This window comes from Onychomys torridus, chromosome 7 (assembly GCF_903995425.1).
Source record: "Onychomys torridus chromosome 7, mOncTor1.1, whole genome shotgun sequence".
Lineage (NCBI taxonomy): Eukaryota > Metazoa > Chordata > Mammalia > Rodentia > Cricetidae > Onychomys > Onychomys torridus.
The window spans coordinates 100,308,001-100,330,725 of record NC_050449.1 but is presented as its reverse complement, the minus strand read 5'-3'; the positions used below and the strand labels follow the sequence as shown (position 1 = coordinate 100,330,725).

Below are 22,725 nucleotides of genomic sequence, written 5' to 3'. Positions count from 1 at the left end.
CTTCCTCCTGCCAGGTCTGTCCTGAGTCCTGTGGCCCCTTCCTCTCAAGTTACAGCCTTCCCTCTGTGCCCACTTGCACTTTGAATGGCTACTTCCTCTATGTGCGCCTCTTGGGCTTGGAGCCTTCTGCTCCCCACTTCCCACATACCCAGCAGTGCAATGGACAGCGCACTAGGAGGCATGTCAACAGAACTTCACCTCCTGTCTCTCATTTCCCAAGGGGAACAGGGGGAGGTGACAAGAAAGGCAGCTCTCTGTTTCCTTCACCCCTCAGTCCCCTGGCAGAGACTGCTCAGTCTCATAAGGTTCTGAGCTTCGGCTTTTCCAGATGTGAAACTGGATCACAATAGGATGAGAGGGAGACAGACTATCCGCAACTCCAGATGCCCACAGAAGGCTTCATAAATGGAAGGCATAATTTTATTATCATTACAGAAAAATCAGTGGAAGAAAAACTACCAAGCTGGTTTTTGTGTTATAATAATAATTGTTTTATAAAGTCTCATTAGGTATGTATTTCTCGCTCTCTCACATGCAGGCAACTTCCTGGGCAGGAAGCAGACACAAAGGAGCTGCAAGAGCAGCCCTTGAGCCAGCATCCCCTTCCTGACCCAGCACATGCCCCCTGCAGGGACCACACCACAGAGAAGCCAGCTCTGTGAAGCCATGTGAGGAGAGAGTGTGAGCTCTGTGTTTCTGGCTCCCGTCTGTCTGGTTCCCAAGCCTCCCAAAAGAGGCCAGGGAGAAAAGAGAGTGGGCACATCCATATGCAGGTGGTAAGGGCCAGGACATTCAGGACTACTTTGGGCCCAACAATACATCTGGGGATGGGGGTCTCCACAGGGAAGAACCAGAGCTGGGGATCTTTGGACCACCCAGGCCTTAGGGCAGAAAAATGGGATGGCTCATGCCATTAACCCACCCCCAACCCCCGCAAGGAGAATAAATAAATAAATACTGTATAATTGTGTAGCCCCCCAGCCTGGCCTGCTTTCTCCCAAGGGGATGGCACTATCAACCTCAGTACCTCTGGCTGATACTCTCCCAGAAACAGGCTGACTGCTCTATAGATGGGCAGGGGGCCTGCCCTACCCAGCAGATTGAGAGACCAGAGCTGGGAGAAAATAGAGAGTTTGGATGGCTAGGACACACCAGTGAATGGAGGCCTGGGTCCAGCCTCCAGGGTGAGACAAGGTCCTGCCTGTCTCTCTCTGCTCTGACATGTGGCTTCGCCACCAAGAGCCATATGGGACCTGGAGGCATTGACCTCAGAGTCTGTGACAATCCCTCTTCCGTCTGCCTTGTTCTTGCTGGCACTTCTGTATGTACACAGGTAGCAGGATGACTGAAGAGGGACAGCAGGAAGCCAGCTCCAGCTGGGGCCTGTGTTTGCTTCAGGATATAGTTATGTGAGGCAGGGCAGGGTGTCTGGCCCAGTCAGAGTTGGAAGGGGTACTGTCGGAGGTAGTCGGCCATGCGCCGGGGCAGCGGCAGGCAGTCCACGTCAGCCACCAGACGGTTGATGACAAGGCGACACAGATGTTGTAAGCTGCGGGCACTACTCCTGCGCACAAAGGGCTGCACCAGTTTCAGATGCACGGCAGTAGCCATGGGGAGAGGCAGGGCTGAGTCACCAGGTGTCTCGTGTTTAGGCACAGGCAGGGCTGGGGTGGGAACAGGATCTGGGCCGTCACTCCGGGTGTCAGCAGCACAGGAGGCCACATAGTGCTGCACAAGGCTGACCACATCTGGGAAGGCCAGGATGCGAGGTCTGGACAAGCAGTTGGAGTCCAGTCGGAAGCTAGAATCAGCATACTCAATGCGTACATTGGTGGGGCCCCGGGTGGTTTTGACAGACAGCGTGAACAGGTAGCTGGGGTGAGTACTATCTCGTACTAGGAATGTGCCCTCTGGCATCTTCTGTAGGTGTTGCCGGGCCTCGCTGGCTGTGATGGAACCCCAATACCATCCTAGACAAGGGGAGAAGAGGGCAAGGGGCTGATCAGCATGGACATTACCTAAGGGCACCAACTTCACATTTCCCTGGAGAGGGATGCATCTCTACCATCAGACTTAGGGGCAGGACCATGCTTCCCAAATCAGATTCAAAATCCAAAGAGCTTAGTTCCTCCACAGACTTCCCAGGACAAGGTCCATCTCTCCTGAGACTCACCAGATTCCCGAAGGTAAGAGAAAGTCTTGGCTATACACAGCAGGTCCTCCTCAGGGTCCAGCACCTTGGGCTCACTCTCTGACTGGACAGGGGTCTCCTCTGCCACCTCCTCTGGGAGTGCCCCAGTGGGCAAGGGCTGCATGGTTGGCTCAGGCAGCTCCAGAGACTGGGCCCACAGAGGCCGCTGCCCAGTGTGCTCCACAGCCAGCAGAGGACAAGATCTAAAGTGGGCAGATAGGCAACAGAGGTCTCATATGATCTTCATTTTCAGAAAAGTCCTTTGATTGCTTCCCCCAAACACACCGATTTAAAAAAACAAAACCAAAACCAAAACAGGGCCTTACTATGTAGCCCTGGCTGGCCTGGAACTTGTTACGTAGACCAGGCTGGCCTCACATTCACAGAGATCCACCTGCTTCTGTCTCCCAAATGCTGGGGTTAAAGGTGTAAACCACCGCACCCAGCTCATATCTACAGATCTTTCTTTCTCAAAAGCTTCTTTTCTACTTTCCTGCATTGACTATATACAAATTAACCTTCGTCTTGTATCACCAAAATCACAGGCCATCCCCCAGGAGCACTTTCAGCATTCTGACCACAAGAATGGGGAACCTGTCAATGCACGAACTATCTCCCAGGTTGTTCTCTGATTGAGGTAGCCTGTCAAATGCCACTGTATCTGGTAGAGTCACAGGGTTACATGGTAGCTTCCTGTCAATGGAGGTCTCTGTCAGGGGTACCTCAGTCCACACTGGCTAGGACTTTACACTTAAAAAAAGCTCCTACCCATAACCGGCTGGATTCCCATCCTGGGCTCTGCTCCTCTCCGCTGAGGGGAGGCAGTGGCCTCTAAAGGCATTGGTGACTCTCATCTCTCATAAATATGAGCTCCCACCAAAGGACGGAATACTCAACCCACATTCCAGACTCCACCCTGTCGAGTGTGTACAGTTTGCCTCTCTGGGTTCTCCTTCCTTCCAGATGAGGACCTACTTGCCCTGAGGGGTTTGGCAATATTAGAGAGCAGGGGTTAGGGGAACCGAGATGGCTGAATCCTAGGGGAAGCCCACCCAGGTGGTGGCCCAGGGGCTCTCTCATTTTTCATAAAATATGTCTCCGGGCCTCAGTTCTGTGTCTAGGCCCCTGTTGGATCTTAGGACCACAAGATAATGAAACCCTAGGCTCTGCCCACACTTGCTGGGGAAGGCAACCCTGTATCAGGTATTGCTTGTAAACAACAAGGGGTGGTTAGGAGCCGGTAGCAGTCAGCAGGGACAGAAGCCAGACCTGACAGTGTAAGTGGTGTTTAGAAGGTCATGGTCCTGTGACCACTCATGAGAAGGGGTGGCTGGCTCTTCCTGCCAAGTGTTTTTCCACACTTAATCAATCTGACTGAACCGTGAGAGTTCTGGAATCCCACTTAGTGAGTAGAATTTTGAGGTGACCTGCCTGCTGGGGCTCATAGCCTGTTCCAAGTACCTTTTGAGAGGATGTGGGCAGCTAGCCAGTCATTCCACAGCCTCTGTTTTTCTTTCTTTTTTCTTTTGGTTTTTCGAGACAGGGTTTCTCTGTGTAGCTTTGTGCCTTTCCTGGAACTCACTCTGTAGACCAGGCTGGTCTTGAACTCACAGAGATCGCCTGGCTCTGTCTCCCAAGTGCTGGGATTAAAGGCGTGCGCCACCACCGCCCGGCTCCAGCCTCTGTTGTAAGCATGACCTTTGCACAGGCCCCACATGCATGTGTAGTAAGCTCCTCTGGGGCTGGTATGGTGTCTAGGTGTAGAATGGCTATGTTAATCCCCTCAGGTTGCTGGGGAGAGATTATAGATCTAGGCAGGGGTGTGTCTACCACTGTGTCACTGTGGTGGGGGTGAGGGCTGGTGTGTTCCAAGAACCTGTGTGTGCATGTCTTGGAATCCAGCCATTAAATCCTGCCTGACAATACAAGCCAGTGAGATGAACCAAGCCCAGTAAGGTGGGATACAAGTGCATCCGTTCAAGAGCTTGTGTCCCTAATGCCCAACATTGGCCCTGAGGTTCCCAGGGGCCTTCCGTTAAGGCAAAGTCAAAGAGGCTGTGGGAGCCCAGAATGGAGGAGGGGGCCACCCAAGAAAGAAGGCAGGGTGTGGGTCTGCTGAGGAGTCCAAAATTCAAAGACTAAAGAACATGGTAGGGACTACCAAGGAATAAATAGTCTTCCCAGCACCTCCATGTCCTTTTCCTGAGACCCAGGACTGCTTAGAGCAAGGGCACTTCAGCCTGGCCCCACCTTCCACTCTCCCTCACTTGGCACCATATGCATGTCAGTTATAACAACTGCTATCGGACCACCCAGCTCTCCCTGGATTTGTAATACCCATGTGTATATATTTCCGCTCTTCTTAGCATTTCCTGAATTCCTGACTGATGAATAACTTAAGGGGACACTGAAACAGAGTGAACAGGTGTGCCAAAACCACTCAGAGGAGGCCAAGACTTTGTCTTATCAAAGCCCCAGTCCACCTACAGTCCCATATTTCCATGTCTTCAGAAAACCTTGGAGAAAACAGGCTAACGTTTCTGTCGCACTGAGACCTCAATCTGGGCTTTGAAAAGGTGTGGGGATGCTCCTAAGGGTGCTGGTTATCAGGTGCCAGTCTTAGGAGAGTCAAAGAACTCAGGGATGGCCTAACCGCTGACCTGGGACAGAGGAATGGACACCTGAACAGAGAGGAGTCTAGGGGCTGGTTACTGGCAGGTAGGAAACCGCAAGGCGAGGTAAGCTCTGGACTCAAAAAAGTCTAGACTGGTGAGCTCCATCCTGGGAGACCTCTAAAAGTTGTTGCCAGTGAGATCTCAGGAATGGGGGCTCCTCCCACCGCTCAAAAGCCCCGTTTAAGTGTGTATGTGCGTGTGTGTGTGTGTGTGGGGTATCCTAGACACACCACTCAAGGTCCTCTCGCACTCCATCACCTCCAACCGGTCAAGCCCTCCCAAATCCCGCAACTAGCTGGAGGCCAGTGATCTCCAGTGCTTCCCGCGTGGAGTATGGGCAGGGAGAGAGCTGCGCTTACCCCTGTACGCAAAGGACCATGTCCTAGAGGCAACGGCGGCTCGAGAGTCGGGCTCGGCGGGACGGAAGCAGAAGGGAGCCAGTGGGTGTCGAAGGCGCGAGGGTCAAGGTCCCGGGGCTCACAGGCGGCGAGCGGGGACTGAAAGGCTGTGGAGCCAGCAGCCTGGAAGGACGAGGGGGCCGGGCCGGGAGGGCGGGGCGGGGCCAGCCGCCTCCTAATCTTTTGTCCGCTGCGTCCCAGCCCTTCCCGGAAGCCGCATCTTCCTAGAACCGCAGGCGTTGCGACGGTGGGCCGGGAGGGGAACAGGGGCGCTGGCGTCTGGGGCTTCGGACTGCGAAAGGAAACACCTTTGACAGATTTCCAAGAACTTTCCAGGAAAACTGGGCGGGAGCTCCTCGAGTTGACCAATCGCAGCGCTGAAGGTGGAGCCGAGCAGCTGGACGGGCCAATTGAAGTGCGTGAATCCTGGACTGACGTGACCGAGTGAGGCGGGGCCTAGAGATTGGTAGGGAGAAGACTGAGTTTAGGGGCGAGTTAAGGAGAAAGAAGTGTGCGACTCAGGCCAGATTGTCTTCCTTTCCTCTGCTTCTTTGGGGATGGGTGCACTTATCTCCCCAGCGCGAGGGCACGGTCTGGGCCGGTCCTCCTAGCTAGCCGCTCCTATCGGACATTGCATTAGGGCTCCCTATTGGGTCTCGCTTACAGCGGGACACTGTGTGTGGAGTTGCCAGGAGGTAGGTGTTGTGGTGTGAGGTTTAGAGATAGACTTAGGGAGAGGAAATATATACATAGGTCTACTGTGGTCACCACAGCTACATCTAATCTTTTGTATGAAATGAGTCCATCCTATCTGTGCCTGATCTCGGAGTGGACCTCCAGTCTTGGAAATTACCCACTCCCCAGTAGGTGAACAGAGACAGGCAGCTCCCAGATAGCTCAGTCTATGGCTTGGTGAAGTACAACCAAATGCTGTGAGAAAACTGAGTTCAAACAAAGGGAGATAGTTTGGGGATAGGATTATAGAGGTAGGGGACAGAACTGCGACACTGCTCTCCTGTAAAACAGAGAACTTGCTATGTTTTATTCCCAGTAACTCACCAGGGAGAATTAAAAAAGGATCCAGAGTGGTCTGGAATGTATGTAGACCTGTAGACCAGGCTAGCCCCAAACTTCCAAGTACAGGTGTGGGATTACAGGCTAAACCACCGTGTCCAGTTTACCAGGGAGCATATTGAAGGACTATAGATAGAGTCTATAGAGAACATCCTCCAAAGCTTTGGTCCAGGATTTGGGGAGATGGAATCTAGAGAGCCAGTAGCATCCACTACTTCCACACCCATCACTGTCCAGTATGTGTCTCTTCCCTTGACACATGTCACTCCACCCAGGTTCCTCAGAAAAGGGTGGCTACAAGATCTTTGGCAGGGATGCCAGGTTTCTGGCAGTGTACAGGACCTTGAATAATAGCATCTGGGTTTTCCCCAGCACAGATAAGGCTCTGGAAGCCCCACCCAAGATAGAGAGCTGAAGATAAGACCGAAAAGGAAAGAGTACTTAATGAAGATCAGAAATGACTCCAAAGGTCCCAATTCTCTGTAGCCGCTCTGAAGGGGAAGCTAAGCTTCAGTGTGACCCAATCAGAGCTCCCAGAATAGAGCAAGAAGCCAGTTTCTTGGAATATGGGTGAGGTAGAGCTGGGGTATCTAGAAAGCATGGGATCCCTGTATGGCTGCTAACTCTTCTGTAGGAACTATTGCCACATTGCTAAGAAGATAAGGGGATTTCACAGGCGTCATTTTCTTATTTTAAAAGTGTGTGTGTGTGTGTGTGTGTGTGTGTGTGTGTGCGCGCCCCCCCCCCCCCCCCCCCCCCCGCGCTCATGTGTTTGCAGGTGCCATGGCACTCGTGTGGAGTCAGAGGATAACCGTGTGAGTCCCAGGGCTCAACAAAGGTTGTTAGGCTTGGTGGCAAGCACCTTGATTTGCTGATCTATTTCTCTGGCCCCCAGAGCTGTGATTTTGACTTTTTTTTTTTTTTGCTAGGCGAGCGCTCTGCCACTGAGCTAAATCCCCAACCCCAAATATTTATTTATTTATTTATTATGTATACAGCATGTGTGGCTGCAGGCCAGAAGAGGGCACCAGATCTCATTACAAATGATTGTGAGTCACCATGAGGTTGCTGGGGATTGAACTCAGGACCTTTGGAAGAGCAGCCAGTGCTCTTAACCACTGAGCCATCTCTCCAGCCTGGAGCTGTGATTTTGAACTTCTGATGCCACATTTCAAGCACTCTACCCCAAGACTATGTCCCTTCCAGTTTACTGTGACTAATGAATACTCACCATGTGCTAGACACTCAGCAAATTCCAGTTTTATTTAGCAGTCACAACAAGCATAGATAATGCCGTCTGTTATGTGTGGAAACTAAGACACAGATTATGCTGTACCTTAGATCTTACAGCTAGCAAGTAGTGGGGTGCAACCAAAGCCTTATTACCTTCCAAATACTTCGCCTCTAGGTCAAGGTAACTTTGAAGGTATCCTTCAAACTCCTCAGCATCCTTATCTGTCCTTACTCTAGTCTGTATCAGAGCACCTGGGTATTCCCTTGAAAGAATCTCCTACAGAGGTCAGGGATTCAGAAGTTCTGTGCAAACCAATCTCCCCAAGGGGTTTGGCTCTCCACTAGTCTTTTGTGGATTTAACAGTGTTATGCATCTCACCTGTGTGCTGGGAACTGTTGTGTGCCCCTGTTCTGCCCAAACTGCCCACCTACTTGCTTCATTCAAGCTTTGTGAATAACTCTGGCCATTCCCTTATTACCTCTCCAATCCCTGTTGAATGGCCCCCGTCCTTGACTGGTGGGTCCACACTGCCACCTAGTGGTGCTCCTTTTTTTTTCTCTCAAGACAGAGTTTCCCTGTGTAGCTTTGCACCTTTCCCGGAACTCGCTCTGTAGACCAGGCTGGCCTCGAACTCACAGAGATCCACCTGGCTCTGCCTCCCAGTGCTGGGATTAAAGGCGTGTGCCACCACCGCCCGACTGTGGCGCTCCTTCTTAAGACCTCACTAGCCAAATATCCAGAGATATTTCTTCCTAGTGTATTCTGTTGCAGGCACTGTGTGGATTCCTGTTGCTGCAGGACACCTTTGCCTTCATCCTCCCAGAAAAATCACAAGAATACACAGCAACATTCACTCAATATTTGGTTTCTATCCTTTCGCCATGAATAGGTTCCCTTTCATCAAAAGGCGATTGTGGGGAGGAGCAGGGGCTGCCCTCCAGCAGCCACTTACTGGATGGTCTGTTTGGTCACTGTAACTTACTTCAGTGGCCTCAGTCTCTGTTCCCTTGAACACAACTATTACCAAGGGCTAAGTGGCAGAGTCTGCTGCCATGAACCCAGCCTGCCCAGGCCCAGCATCCTATGTTTCAAATCTTTCCAATAGTGTGAAAGGGGACATGATTCCAGGTGGTTGCTGCAGCATAGGCATTGAGAAGAAGCTACACGTTCTGATTTCCCTGGGCTAAGTGAACAGCTGGAAAACCTCTGTTTATGATTGATATGGGAAATACATGTGTCTATATAATCATAGGCATTTACATTTAAATGTGTGTATGCGCGTGCTCGTGCGCATGACACACTGTGAATGTAGAGATTAGAAGGCAACTTTGTGTAGTCTGTTCTCTCTACCTTTTAAAGATTTATTTATTTATTATGTATACAGAAGAGGGCACCAGGTCTCATTACCGATGGTTGTGAGCCACCATGTGGGTGGGTGCTGGGAATTGAACTCAGGACCTCTGGAAGAGCAGTTGGTGCTCTTAACCTCTGAGCCATCTCTCCAGCCCCTCTTTCCACCTTTGTATAGATCCTAGGGATTGAACCTAGGTCTCTAGGCTTATGTAGGCAGTGCACACTTACCCCACTGAGCTACCTCACCAGCCCAGGAAGGGCATTCTTTATGGGGCTACTTACATTTATACTTCAGTGTGGTCTGAACAATGGCAGCAAGCAAGTTTGACTTCTATGAATATAAATTTTAACAAAATGCAGTGTATGGTGGCTCCCATCTGTAATTCTAACACTTGAGAGGTTGAGACAGGAAGGTGAGGAGTTGAAGGTCATCCTTGTCTATTCAGTGAGTTTGAGGTCAAAAAGAAACAAAGCTGGGTGGTGGTGGTGGCACACGCCTTTAATCCCAGCACTGGGGAGGCACAGGCAGGTGGATCTTTGTGAGTTCCAGGCCAGCCTGGTCTACCAAGTGAGATCCAGGAAAGGTGCAAAGCTACATAGAGAAACCCTGTCTTGAAAAACAAACAAACAAACAAACAAAAAACAAACAAACAAACAAACAAACAAAAAAAAAAAAAAAAGGAGAAACGAAATGCTTTCTGAAATGCCCAGGGATGTGTTTAAACGGTGTTGTCCTTTATTCCCATCATTAAAGGGAAACTTACACAATATCAGGAGCCCTCGATGTCCTCAAATTCCTTGAGGCAGGGACCCACTTGGGTAGCACCAACCTTCACTTTCAGATGGAGTAGCACACCTACAAAAGGAAAAGCGATGGTATCTACATCATAAATCTGAAGAGGAGCAGAGAAGCTGTTGCCTGCAGCTCGGGCTATTGTTGCCCTTGAGAACCCTGCTGGCGCCCGCAGCATCTTCTCTGGGAACACCAGCCAGGGAGCCCTGCTGAAGTTGGCTGCTGCCACTGGAGCACTCCAATTGCTGCCCCTTCATGCCTGGCACCTTCAAATGCAAGCCTTCAGGGAGCTGTGGCTTCTAGTGGTGACTGGTCCCAAGGCTGACCACCAGCCCCTCACAGAGCCCTCTGTGTCAACCTGCCCACCAATGCTATGTGTAACACAGTCTCTCCTCTGTGCTACGTGAACATTGCCATCCCAACAACAAGGGAGCTCACTCAGTGGGTCCGATGTGGATGCTGGCCCCGGAAGTACTCGGCATGCATGGCACTGTCTCCTGTGAGCACCCATGGGAGGTTATGTCCGGTCTTTACTTCTACAGAGACCAGAGGAGATTGAGTTCAGTCCCAATTGTTGTTGTTACCCAGAGGTGGCAGACTGGTCTGAGGGTGTGCAGGTGCCCCCTGTGCCCATCCAGCAGTTCCTGCTGAAGGCTGGAGTACCCAGCCAGCCACTGAGGACTGGTCAGCAGCTCCCACAGCACAGGCCACTGAGTGGTTGGAGTCACCACTGAGTGGTCCTGAGCTCCTCTGCAGACACCTGAGCAAAGGGGAAAAAGGTGGATGGGAAATAAGGTTCCTAAAAGCTGAAAAACAAACAAACAAACAAACAAATAAACAAGCAAACTTAAAAACACAATTTAAAATTTTTAGGGTACTTAAAATCTAGCTGTTTTGGTTTGGTTTGGTTTTTCAAGACAGGGTTTCTCTGTGTAGCCCTGGCTGTCCTGGAACTCGCTCTGTAGACCATGCTAGCCTCAAACTTAGAGATCCACCTACCTCTGCCTCCAATGTGCTGGGATTAAAGGTGTGTGTCACCACCACCCAGCTTACCCCTGTTTAAAAAATATTAATTTTATGTGTATGTGTTCATGTGCAGACGTACATGAGTGTGGATGCCCAAGGAGGTAGAGGTACAGGATCCCCTGGAACCAAAGTTACAGGTGGTTGTGACCCACCTGGGTATGGAGAATGTAACTTGGGTGCTCTCAAAGAACAAATGTGCTCTTAACAGCTGAACCGCGTTTTTGGTTTTGTTTTAAGAAGGAGACATTTTTTACAGGGCCCACACTGAGATGCCCAGCCCCAGTTTCTACCCTTAGTTACCTGCCTTGTGGAATCCTGCTCGTAGAGAACGAGACCTTGCTGAGCCTTGGGTTCACTAGCTTCAAACTGGTTGCCTACAGAAAGCAGTGCCTGCCTCAGCCTCCGAGCAGCAAAAACTTCCGGATTGCATGGCTTCCTTCAAGCTCTTAGATTTGGGGTCTGATTATTAAGTGGGACTATGATTCCACATGATCCTAGGTGCAGCTAGGCAAATGTGTGTGGGTGTGTGCCTGCACATGGCTATATGTATCTGTGCATGTGTATGTCATACACATTTATGTATCCGAATATCTGTGTGTGTCTCTTGTATGCAGCGTGTGTGTATCAGGCTTTTTCTTTTAGACCACCAACCAGCTCCCAAATCATGATGTAGAGACTTATCCTTAGTTTTGAGTGCTCAGCCTAGCTTAAGCACATTCCTGGCTAGCTCCTTTAAATTAACCTGTTTATCTACCCTTTGCCTCGGGGCTCATTACCTTTCTTCTATCTTACTTCCACTGCTTCTCTATGTCTGTCTGTCTGTCTGTCTGTCTGTCTGTCTGGTGTCTCCCCTCTTCTCCCCTCCTTCCTCTCTCTTTCCTCTCCTCCTCCTCCTCCTCCTCCTCCTCCTCCTCCTCCTCCTCCTCCTATTTATTAGGTCTACCAGCTATTGGTTGGTCAGCTCTTTATTAGACCAATCAGGTGCCTCAGGCAGGCAAAGTGAAACAAATGTAACACAGTGAAACAAATGTAACACATCTTTACATAATTAGACAAATGCAGCATAAACAAATGTAACACTCCTTTACACAGTTAAAGTAATATTCTGTGGCTGAAAAAATGTAACACATCTTTGCCTAGTTAAAGTAATGTTCCATAACAGTGTGAGTGCATGTGTCAGAGTATACTTGCACATGTGAATGAGTAGAGCAACGAAGGAAACATCACGAGAGGTGGTCATTATCTGAGAGAGCCCAACTTTGAGGTTGTGCTTTGCAAAGGGTTGAAATGAGGGGTGGGGGGCGGGGGAGAGCCTCTCTTGCTAGTTGTTGACTTCAAGCAGGTCACTTGCCCTCTCGGAGCTTGATTCTCTTGTGTATTTTCAATGTGTGTCTAAAGGGATGATCATGTCTTCCTTCCCCTGTCTCAGTGAGACCATGGGGTTCAGGTAGAGCATTTCCTGGTCTGTAGGAAGTGTTCTTATGATTAGCAGAGGCTCTTATCTAGGGACCTCTGCTTCATAGACTGTTGCTAGCTTAAAGGTTGCCTGGAGAAGACAGAGTCGCCAGTCCTGGAGGAGACAGACTGAGCTGTCTGCTGCGCACAGAGAGTACCACAAATAGTTGCAGTACCCTTCACAAAGTAGTTGTCAGCAAGGGGATGCAGTTGTATGGATAGAAGGGCACCAAATTCCTGCTAGCTAGGAACTAATTCTCTGACAATTGTGGACGTGCAGCCCATGTAGCTTTGTTTGTGTTGAGGTTATAGAGGAGGTCTTCAAGGTCACCAATTCCTAGGCCAGGAAATGGATACATTTTGGAGGTGGACGCCTTTGGGTGGGACAAAGGTCCTGGTGGCTGCAGGTCTGAATACAGCCTGTAGATGGCAGCAGAGACCTGATCAAAGGGCCTGCCTGTGGCACCACCCACTTTGCAAAAGTTTCAAGGAATCACTTGGCTTGGCTACTTCAACTTGTGGGTTGTGGATATGGTTGAAAGATTTGCCACAAGAGACACAGTCTCACTATCTGTGGTTCTCATTGAGTTTTCTTTTCTCCATGGGTGCCCCTGATCTTTCTGTAAAAAAAGAGACTTCTGGGAAAGCTGGCTCAAGGTATCTATGACAGGCTAAGATGGACTAAGAATGAAATTGATGTCTAAACGCAGAAAGGGATATTTCAAAGCTAATAGTGTGTCTCTGGGGTGGGAGAAAGGGAGTTTAATGTTAAGTTAATCTCTATTTATTTGCTTGGTTTATTGAGACAGAATTTCAGTGTAACAGCCCTAGTTGTCCTGGAACTTGCTTTGTAGATCAGTCTGGCCTCCAACTCAGAGATCCTCCTTCCTCTGCCTTCCCAGTGCTGGGATCAAAGGCGTGGGCCACTACGCCCGGCTAACTTTATTTTTTTTAAACACAGCCTCACGCTGTAGCCTAGGTTAACCCCAAACTCAAAATCTAACTGCCTACGCCTTTTTTTGTGCAGGAATTAAGGGTGTTCACCACCGGGGCCAAGGGCTTGAAACAGAATCCGAAGTCCAAACCATAATAAGGTGAAAAGTTGATGTACCTGACCAAGTGGAAAACCAAGATTTCTGATTCAGGAACGCCCCAGGTGTGTTCAGCCTGCGGCTGCAGACCGCATGCGTTGCAGGACAGCATGAATGTGGCCCAATACATTAGCTGACAAGTAAATCGCAAAGTCAAAAGAAGGTTGGTCAGGAAGTGCACAGAAAGAAAAGCTGGCTAGTGCTGGAGAGGTACCCTAACCCACCAGGGACTGAATCAAACAACATACCAGTTCCCAGGGCAAGTTGGCAAAAATTAAGTTGAATTCTAGCGCGCTTAGCCACGTGGAAAGTCGGGAGTCTAGCAAAGTCCCCTGGCAGCATGCAAAAAGAACACCGCCCTCAAGAGCCTTAGAGAAACACAAAATCTTAACGCTGTCACTTTTCTAGGTCGCGGCTAAAAACCCGAGACTGATAAGGCACTTGGAGGAGTTTCTACCGGTGTCCCAAGGCGCCGGGAAAGTTACAGCCACTTCTGGAGGCCGCTCCCCCTTCTTGTCCGGGGCGGGGTGGGGGGGGGTGGGGCTCGGGGCGGAGCCTGCCAGGGGCTGTGCCCTGGCCAGCCCAGCCCGGACCCGCCTGGCCCTTTAAGGCTGACCTAGCGGGGCCCCAAGTCCCGATGACGTGCGGGGAAAGGGGGGTGGAAGGTCACGTGGGCCGCGGGCGGCGAGACTCGGGCCCAGGGCGCCCCTCGGCTACGGGCTCCCGGGATCACTATCCCTTGCCCCTCTCGCCTGCTGCATGGCTTCCGTCTAGTGCATTGCCACCAAGTGCGCCTTCGCCAGGTACGCTTTCCCGGGGTCCCTGTGTGGCCAGCTCTCAGGATCTGGCGGCTACACAGCGCTGGACTCCTTCCCCACTCGACATGTGCCCCGACAGAGGGATCACCTCCCCCTTGCTGCACGTAGGTACTCTCAGGCAGTTTCCAGCTTGTCTTGGGCCAGCAGCCCAGTCAGTCTAGTTCTGGAGAAATCAAGGCTGGGGTGTGTCCAAAAAGTCCGTGTGGGGAGTGACTCTTTCCCTTTCCCTCAGGTGCCTCGGGACGCGCGTCAGGCTGGGGCTACCTCCGAGCGCCCCGTGGGGGCCATGGATGGCGAGACAGCAGGGGAGAAGGGGAGTCTTGCGCCCCCGCCAGGTGCTCTCGGTGGGCCCACCTTGGGCGGTGCTCAGGCCCCAGGTGTGCGACGGGAGCCCAAGAAGTACGCGGTGACTGATGACTACCAGTTATCCAAGCGGGTGCTGGGCCTGGGTGTGAACGGCAAGGTGCTGGAGTGTCACCATCGGCGCACTGGGCAGAAGTGTGCCTTGAAGGTTAGTGACCCGTCTTTCTGAGGGCTGGGGTGACCTGGAGGATCCAACAGCCGATACCTGTGGGTGTATGTCCAGGGCCTCTATTAAGCATCTACACTTAGCATCATGTTTTACTTTCATACTCTTCCTCTAAGATCAGACTCAGGGTCCTCCCAGCCTCACACATGGGGAAACAGGCTCGACCTACCCAAGCTCCGGGTGTGTCCCAAAGAGCAAGGGGAGGAGTCAATGTGAGTAGGGCTGTTGAACCCGGAAGGTGGGAGGGAGTGGCTGTACACTCTGGCTCTAGCTTGGGCTCAGGCCCAAGTGGGGCTCTTAAGGCTTGGCTATCCCCCCGACAAGTAGCTTCTGCTATGGAGATAGGTCTAAGTTTCCCTCTACCTGAGGCTGAGCCCCCAAGGCTGTGCTAGGAGCCTCTTTGAACAGGTTGGGGGGCGCGGGCAAAGGCTGATGCTCGGCACACCTTAGGATGCTCTTTGACTACTGGGTTCTTGATGAATTGTTTCCCCCTTGTGGAAAGGGGCCAGCTCTGCTCCTAGGCTGACCCACCCTGGACAAATGATGGGCAGCCATTTAGTCCTATCATACTCAAGGTTCCCTAGAAGCCTGGCACATTGATGGCGGGGGAGTGGGGGGACTGAGGGCGTGGCCTGGAGTAGCTGATCTCTGCATCTGGCCCCAGGCACCCAGTTCCTGAGCCCCCTTCTTTCCCTCCCCTTCAGGATCCCTTGAATTGTTTGTCATTGGGAACCTGTCCCAGTTGGAGGTGGTGCCATTGGCACCAGGATGGTACAGTATGGTGGAGAGTGACCCCTTGAAGTCAGTTTAGTAAAGGTCTGTTTGACAACCTTTTTTGCCAGCAGGAGCCAGAGTGCAGAGTCCTGAAGATGTGGCTGTAACCTCAGCCTTGGTGTGTGCCAACTCTGTAACCTTGGGCAACACCTTGGAGGATTGTAGTTAAGTCTCTGATTCTGTTCAGGGAGAAAGAACGGGGCTTGGTGTGAACTTGAAATGAGATGAGTGAACTTGAATAGGCCTGGAATCAGCCGAGAGAGGCTTCAGGACTTACTCAAGGCACAGGATCTGCAAGAATTTGAGTGATGCTCGGCCCGTCCTTTGTCTTTCTCTGGTGTATCAAGGCTGATAGAGGAGGAGGTCCTTCCCCAAGAAGGACTCTGGAGGGGATCATGAAGGTGTCCTCAAGGGCAGGAAAGGGTTGACCTGGGGGCTGGGCCCCAGGTATATAGCTTTGTTACCCACTAACCCTACAGCTGACTAGAGCTTTGAGGTCCCAGCAGGGGAGAAGGTGGCTTTCCTCACGGCAGATTGGTATAAGGAGATGAAAAGTGAGTCCTTATCTTCTCCTTTGTCATTAGCTATCCTTTTGTATGACTAGGAGGCAGCCTGGGAGAGGGTGAGTGGTTGATTGAGACCCTCTTCTCAGGTCCAAGACTTTGACCCTGAGAGGTGACTGAGAGCTCTGACCAGTCCCTCTGGGGTTCAGATACTGTGAGCACGGCAGGTACGGGTGCGAGGTCCGAGGCAATTCCAGGTTTGAGCAGGGCTGGGCCTACACCTCCCCTAGAGACGGTGTATCTGACCAGAGACTGGAGGAACTTGGCTGCCATGGCTTTCACTCTAGTGCCATCATTTTAGGGCCCCAGTGCCCTCCCTGTCCTAGACTGGAAACTGTGGCTGTTCTGAAGTAGTTTTACCTCTGTACCCCTTAAGACTGTATGTGAGCGTGGCTGGAGCTACTCGCTCAAGGACCCTAGGATCTGGCCCTAAATTGACCCTCAAGGACACAGATTAGATGTGACCCTCACCCTAATTCTTTCTGATCTTGACTCCTTACTCAAGAAGGAGCTAGTACAACCTCTGGCTCAGTGACTGTGTATGTATTATTTTAATGGCTTGGCCTTGGGAGGGGGCAATGGCATCTTCTCACTCATAATTTCTGTCCTCTGTCCAGAAGAGCGAGGACATATTTGGGGCCTCAACATAGTGGCAGACCTGGGTCTAGGGACCTCAGCCAGCCCTTGAATGGGTCCTAACCCTCTCCCAGCTCAATCTAGGAGAAGGTCATGGGCTCTGTGCCCTTGTGCCTTCCTGGAACTGTGCCTTAGTTTCTTAGGCTGTCCTATCCTGACCCTGTAGCCTGAACTTGGTCAGGCCATCCCTTTTTTATGCCCATCTTAAGGCTTTGTTGCATGAGATGTCAGAAAGGACCTAGCAGGAAGCCTAAAGGCAGGAGGCACTTGTGAAACAGGAAGATTGTGGTCATTGGCCCTGTAGCTACAACCATTTGGTGGGGCTCCAGAGGAGCAGGCCCTTCTCCTCTTTCCCTTTCTCTTCCCCTCTGACCACTGGCTTATTCTGGCTTGGCTTCATGCACAGCAAGGCCTCTTTCCCCAGGCTAACTTCTGTGACCAGCAGAACTTTCTGTGGCACCCCCAAGCACTTATGCTGTGCTGTTGGAACCAGAGGGTGAAATGCCTCAAGGGATGTATGGGGGGATACAGTCTTCATACTCCTTCTGCTGGCGTCCTGTGCTCCTTCCCAGGCCTAACTGATTAAAAGCAGATGTGATCTGGGCATTTAGTACCTTCAAGTAAAAACAAAGAAGGTCCAGGGGAGACAGGGGGAGTGCAGCAGGACTGGGGACCCTTCCCTTCTGATCAACACAGCCTGTTGGAGTCTCCTCTGGGCCTCCAGTGCCTCCTCTTCTCTTCATTAAAGAGAACGGAATGGTGGGGTGGGGTATCTCCTGTGGAGTCTTCCAGATGGGGTCTCTACATCCTCCTCCCAGGCTCAAGATCAGGAAGTGACTGGCTGCTTCACCCAGAATAGTTCTTTTTCCATTGGTGTTGATGGCTGAGATGAGCTAGGCCGCCCTGGATGTGTGCTGTGTAGGACCACAGTGATGTCCTGTAGCACAATGCCTCAGAGGATATTTTCCCCTCAATTGATTGGAAATAACACCCTCGAGACCAGGAAATCTTGCTTGGTGTCACCAGGGTCTTGGTGTCACCCTGACACTACATACTTTGAGCCTCTGAGTATGGCATACAAGGCTTTTGCAGTTCAGTCTTCTGGTCTTTGCTTCCGTAGGTGACTGACTTTCTTCTGTAATGGAGCCATTCCTACCTGTGGAGGCCAGGCCCACTGACACCCCTTCCAGGGAGCTGTCCTGAGTCTTTGATTTTTGGAGCAATGGAATCTTCTTTGCCCCTAAAGCTATAAATCAAAGCTCCCTGTAGCACCTGGGCCCAGGGCCTGGCATACAGTAGTGGCTCATAAATGCTTATTGAAGTAACCAAGCACAAGGACCAGAACTTTTTCTAATCTTTCCTACGGACTCTCAGAGATGAACCACAAGAAAGTGCTGTTTCCCAGTCTAAAGGCCTGAACAAAGGAATGCAGCAGCTTCACTTTCCCAGATGGAGGCCACTGGGGAGGCCTGGGGAGGAAGGAGGTAGCCTTTGGTGAGGTCCTTCTGCCACTTATCTGCCATTGGGCCACACTTGTGAGCAGAGGGGCTTTCTCCACCCAGAACGGCAGGAAGGAGGAAGAAGCCTGAACGAGAGGCAGAGAGAGAGAGAGACTCTAGTTGGCTCCATTTGCTCCACCCTGTTGCTCCATGGGCGGGGATGGCCTGTTGGGGCTGGTGTGGTAGAGCTGGATTTGAGGCGAGGTGGGGCTGCCATGCAGGGCAGGCTTTTTCTCATTTGGCAGCCACCACCCCCTCACCTGCCATCTCCAGACCAGTCAGATGAGCCTCAGCTCATCTTACTCAGCAGGTCAGAGGCACACAGATGGACCAGTGGCCCTGTACAACAGAGTCCCTGGAAAAGAAAGGGTTTCACTGGCCCAAGATTCCCACCAGTCTCAACCCATTGTATAAGAGCTGTACTTCATGCCATGCCTGGTTGAAAAGTGTGCTGCCAACCTACTTTGAGAATCCTCTTCCAGGGTCCTCTCTTCACTGCCCCCAGCCCATCTAGGAGCTAATGCCAGCATTCCTTTGTAGTAGGCTTTCTTTTGGGCCACCAACTAGCTCCCAAATTGTGACGTGGAGACTCACTTAGAAGGAAAAAAATATCCAAGGAGCCTGGAGGTTTCTGAACTGCCAGGGGCGATCAATTTGGTTGAGCAGGTTTCAGGAGAGCGTTAAACATACACAGCAAAAGTGAGGTCTAGATCCAGGCGTGAGTGTTCTGAGATTATTATGCCAGGGCTTCCCCAAAATTTCCCACTTGGCTAGAGAAAAGTTTTACGTGACTCTAAGTGTATAGATATATAAAATAAGTATATAAAACATACATTTACTGACAGTAGATCATCAAGACATTTATCTTTAAATAATTCTTTGTTATAGGTACAATGTGACTATTAAAAATGAAAGCAAAATTTCATATTAATGAGATGAATGCACTTGTTTGTTTATTTACTTATTTATTTAGGTTTTTCAAGACAGGGTTTCTCTGTGTAACCCTGGCTGTCCTGGAACTAACTGTAGACCAGGCTGACCTTGAACTCACAGAGATCCACCTGCCTCTGCCTCCAAAGTGCTGGGATTAAAGGCTTGTGTCGTTACCGCCCGGCTTCAAACAGCAATTTTGAAAGTCAAATATTCTAACAATGTAATTCAAAGATATATTAGTGTAAAACATGCTGAGGAATGATGGTAGGAAAAAATATTAAAGGTCTTGTTTTCTGTAATTAAACCATTGTGTTTCTGTAAGAGCCGACAACTTCGCAAACATGGGTTTTTAAAAAAGCCACTGCCTTAATATATAGTTGTATTAATTCTCAGTTGAGGTGGTTTAGGCAGGCAGCTTCCATGTTTCATGTCCTGATGGCATGCACAGTGCAAAGTACATGTGTGTTGACTACCAAGGCTGCAGAGCAGGCACAAGATCAGCACTGCAGCAAACACTTTGGATTCATTATGTGTTTGGTTTTTAAGTTTTTGGCCATTGTATATTCAGAAACCCAAATTTTGACAACTCCCACATTCAGTTAGGCAGCCCCATACAGGGTCTCGACCCCTGGTTAAGAGCTGTACTTCATGCCATGCCTGGTTGAAAAGTGTGCTGCCAATCTACTTTGAGAATCCTCTTCCAGGGTCCTCTCTCCACTGCCCCCAGCCCATCTAGAAGCTAATGCCAGCATTCCTTTGTAGTAGGCTTTCTTTTGGGCCACCAACCAGCTCCCAAATTGTGACATGGAGACTTCTTAATAGTTAGGAATGCTTGGCCTTGTCTTTCTTTGTCCCACTAGCTCTTATAACTAATTTAACCTGTTTCTCGTCATCGATGTTTTGCCTGGGGCTTTTCACCTTTCCTTCCTTCTGTGTGCCCTACTCTGTGTCTGGCCGGCGGCTGCCTGGCTGGCTCTGGGCGCCTCCCTCTCCACTCCCCCCCCCCCCCCCCCCCCCCCCCCCCCCGCCTTCTCTCCTCTCTCACTTCTCCAGCCTAGATTCCTCCTACTTCTTCTCTCTGCCCGCCAGCCCCGCCTCTCCCTCTACTGCCTAATTATTGGCTATTCAGCTTTTTATTAGACCAATCAGGTGTCTTAGGCAGGTGAAACAAATGTAACACATCTTTATATAGTTAAACATTCCTTGGTATTGTAAACTTAAATTTTTTTTTGCCATTTATTTATTTGTGTGTATATTTACGCACTTGGGTGTATTCATGCCATGGCCTGCATGTGGAGGTCAGAGGTCAGGAGAACTGCAGGAGCCAGTTCTCTCCTTCTACCTCGTGGGGTTGGGATTGAAGTCAGGTTGTCAGCTTGTTGACAGTAGTCTTTACCTGCTAAGCCATCTTGCCAGCCCTGGTTCTATAAATTTTTTATTAGATTTATTTTACTTAAAAATTATGTGCTGGGTGGTGGTGGTGCACGCCTTTAATCCCAGCACTTGGGAGGCAGAGCCAGGCGGATCTCTGTGAGTTCGAGGCCAGCCTGGGCTGCCAAGTGAGTTCCAGGAAAGGCACAAAGCTACACAGAGAAACCCTGTCTCGAAAAACCAAAAAAAATTATGTGTATATATGTATATCTATATATGGGTATGTGCATGTGAATGCAGGTACCAGCAGAGACCAGAAGAGGGTGTCAGATCCCCTGGGGCTGAAGTTACAGGCAGCTGTGAGCTACCTGACATTGGTGCTGGGAAGTAAACTCTGGTCCTTTGGAAAAGCAATGAGCTTTCTCAACCATTGAGCCATCCCTCCAGCCGCTGGTTCTGTAGATTCTAACATGCCCATAAACAGCTGACAGTTTTCTAGAGAAGTCTATCTGGCAGGCCTGTCTCTAATATATAACATGCATTGTTTTAATGAATTCTCATCATTCTCCTTTTATGGATGAGAACACTGAGGTCCAGAGAGGTCGTAGACTTGCCCAAGGTACACACATCTGGTAGATGGGCAGGTAAAGCCCAGGAAAGTGATGCCAGTCTTAGCATCCACGTCACCCCTACCTCATGCAAGTTCTTGAAGACAAGGGAAAGTCTTTGAGCCTGACCTCTAGAAAGGTGCTGGCATTGCCCTCTATAATTTTATTGGGAATCTTGCAGTCCCAGCTTAGCCCTGTGTGATACTGCTGGTGTTTGCCTACATTTACCCAGTTCACTCACTGAGTGGAAGTTCATATCTGAATTCTCAGGTGTGATTCCATGAGGTCAGTATGCAAAGGTTATGATGGATGTGGGGCTCCTTGGGCTGCATAGCTTGTCTCAGGCCTCATGACACTGAGTGAGCTCAGTATGCCAGAGCCCACCACAGACAGGAAGTTTGGCTGCTGAGTGTGCAAGAACTATCTGGACTGGGCTACAGCAGGAGGGGGGACCTTTCTGGAAGGTGTTCCCCTCTTTAGTCCAGACCTCTGGTCTGAGAAGAATAGTCTGGTGTGGGTGACGTTATGTTTGGTTTAGCTCCTTAGCACCTGTGGTGTGGTACCACTTCCTCACTTGCAGATCAGGTCCTGGCAGGATGTGGCTGATTTCAGTGGGGTCAATGCCACAGGCTTGGGAAACAGTGGAGGAACTTAAGAGCTTTGGGGAGGAGGGTTACTGGAAAAGCACCATTGTTGGGATTACAGTAGAGAGGTCTAGGTCACTTGGGCTTTGTTCAGGGTCTGGTCTCCATGACAACAGATGTCTATCTCTCCGGAGCTTCAGATTTGGGATAGTAGTTTTCTTGGCTTTGTTGCTCTTCTGCCTCCCGTGGTCCCAACCTTGTGGCTGGCAGCAGATGTCCAAGTGTGGAGGCCATTATGCAAGAGCTGAGGACAGTAGTCATCTCTATATGAAGAGTAATTTCAAGCATATAACAGAACTTTTACAGAGTACGGAACACTTCCTGGAGGCCTGGCTGTACTCTTCTGGAGACCAGGGCTCCTTGTAACAGGCTTTTATTTGGGAGGGCACCAACCAGCCCCCAAATCATGACACAGAGACTTATTAGTTATAAATGCTTGGCCTTATCTTAGGCTGTTTCTTGCCACTCTTATAACTTAACCTGTATCTCTTCATCTGTGTTTTGCTTCAGAGCTTTTTACTTTCCTTCCTTCCTTCCTTCCTTCCTTTTCCTTCTTTCCTTCTTTCCTTCTTTCCTTCTTTCCTTCTTTCCTTCTTTCCTTCTTTCCTTCTTTCCTTCTTTCTTTCCTTCTTTCTTTCTTTCTTTCTTTCTTTCCTTCTTTCTTTCTTTCCTTCTTTCCTTCTTTCTTTCTTTCCTTCTTTCTTCCTTCCTTCTTTCTTTCTTTCCTTCTTTCTTCCTTCCTTCTTTCTTTCTTTCTTTCTTTCTTTCTTTCTTTCTTTCTTTCTTTCTTTCTCTTACTTTCATTGCTTCTCACGTCTGACTGTCAGTTGCCTGACTTACTTCTAGACCTGGGTGTGTCTTTCTCCCCATTCTCTTCTCCTCCTCTCTTCTTTTGCTTAGATTTTTTTCTCCTACTTATTCTCTCTGCCCACCAACCCCGCCTATTCCTCTTCTGCCTAGCTATTGGTCATTCAGCTCTTTATTACACCAGTCAGGTGCCTTGTGAAACAGCAACACATCTTTACATCATTAAACAAATGCAGCATAAACAAATGTAACA

The 22,725-nt window shown here is 50.1% G+C and overlaps 2 protein-coding genes across 4 annotated transcripts in view; one reads left to right on the top strand and one right to left on the bottom strand.

Moving 5' to 3' along the window:
- Window positions 1-417: 417 nt before the first annotated feature.
- Window positions 418-5,528, bottom strand: Cish (cytokine inducible SH2 containing protein). Its single transcript, XM_036192936.1, has 3 exons — window positions 5,226-5,528; window positions 2,174-2,394; window positions 418-1,970 (listed from the first exon to the last, which is right to left on the bottom strand). Exons 1-3 carry the CDS (start codon window positions 5,243-5,245, stop codon window positions 1,438-1,440), a joined length of 774 nt encoding a protein of 257 aa, XP_036048829.1. The 5' UTR covers window positions 5,246-5,528; the 3' UTR covers window positions 418-1,437.
- Window positions 5,529-13,868: 8,340 nt separating this feature from the next.
- Window positions 13,869-22,725, top strand: part of Mapkapk3 (MAPK activated protein kinase 3) — a 34,173-nt gene continuing 25,316 nt past the window's right edge. For 2 of the 3 annotated variants that reach the window (XM_036191607.1, XM_036191609.1), the window contains exons 1-2: window positions 14,103-14,212; window positions 14,341-14,619. In XM_036191607.1, coding sequence (XP_036047500.1) covers window positions 14,174-14,212; window positions 14,341-14,619 — 318 coding nt within the window. In that variant the 5' untranslated portion in view covers window positions 14,103-14,173. The other variant, XM_036191608.1, reaches the window with a different exon arrangement.

Coding starts and splice junctions, on each gene's coding strand:
- Cish (XM_036192936.1), bottom strand. CDS start 5,245: ATGGTCCTTTGCGTACAGGG. Junction 2,395..5,225: donor ATGGTCCTTTGCGTACAGGG/GTAAGCGCAGCT, acceptor TGCCCACTTTAG/ATCTTGTCCTCTGCTGGCTG. Junction 1,971..2,173: donor CTCTTACCTTCGGGAATCTG/GTGAGTCTCAGG, acceptor CCCCTTGTCTAG/GATGGTATTGGGGTTCCATC.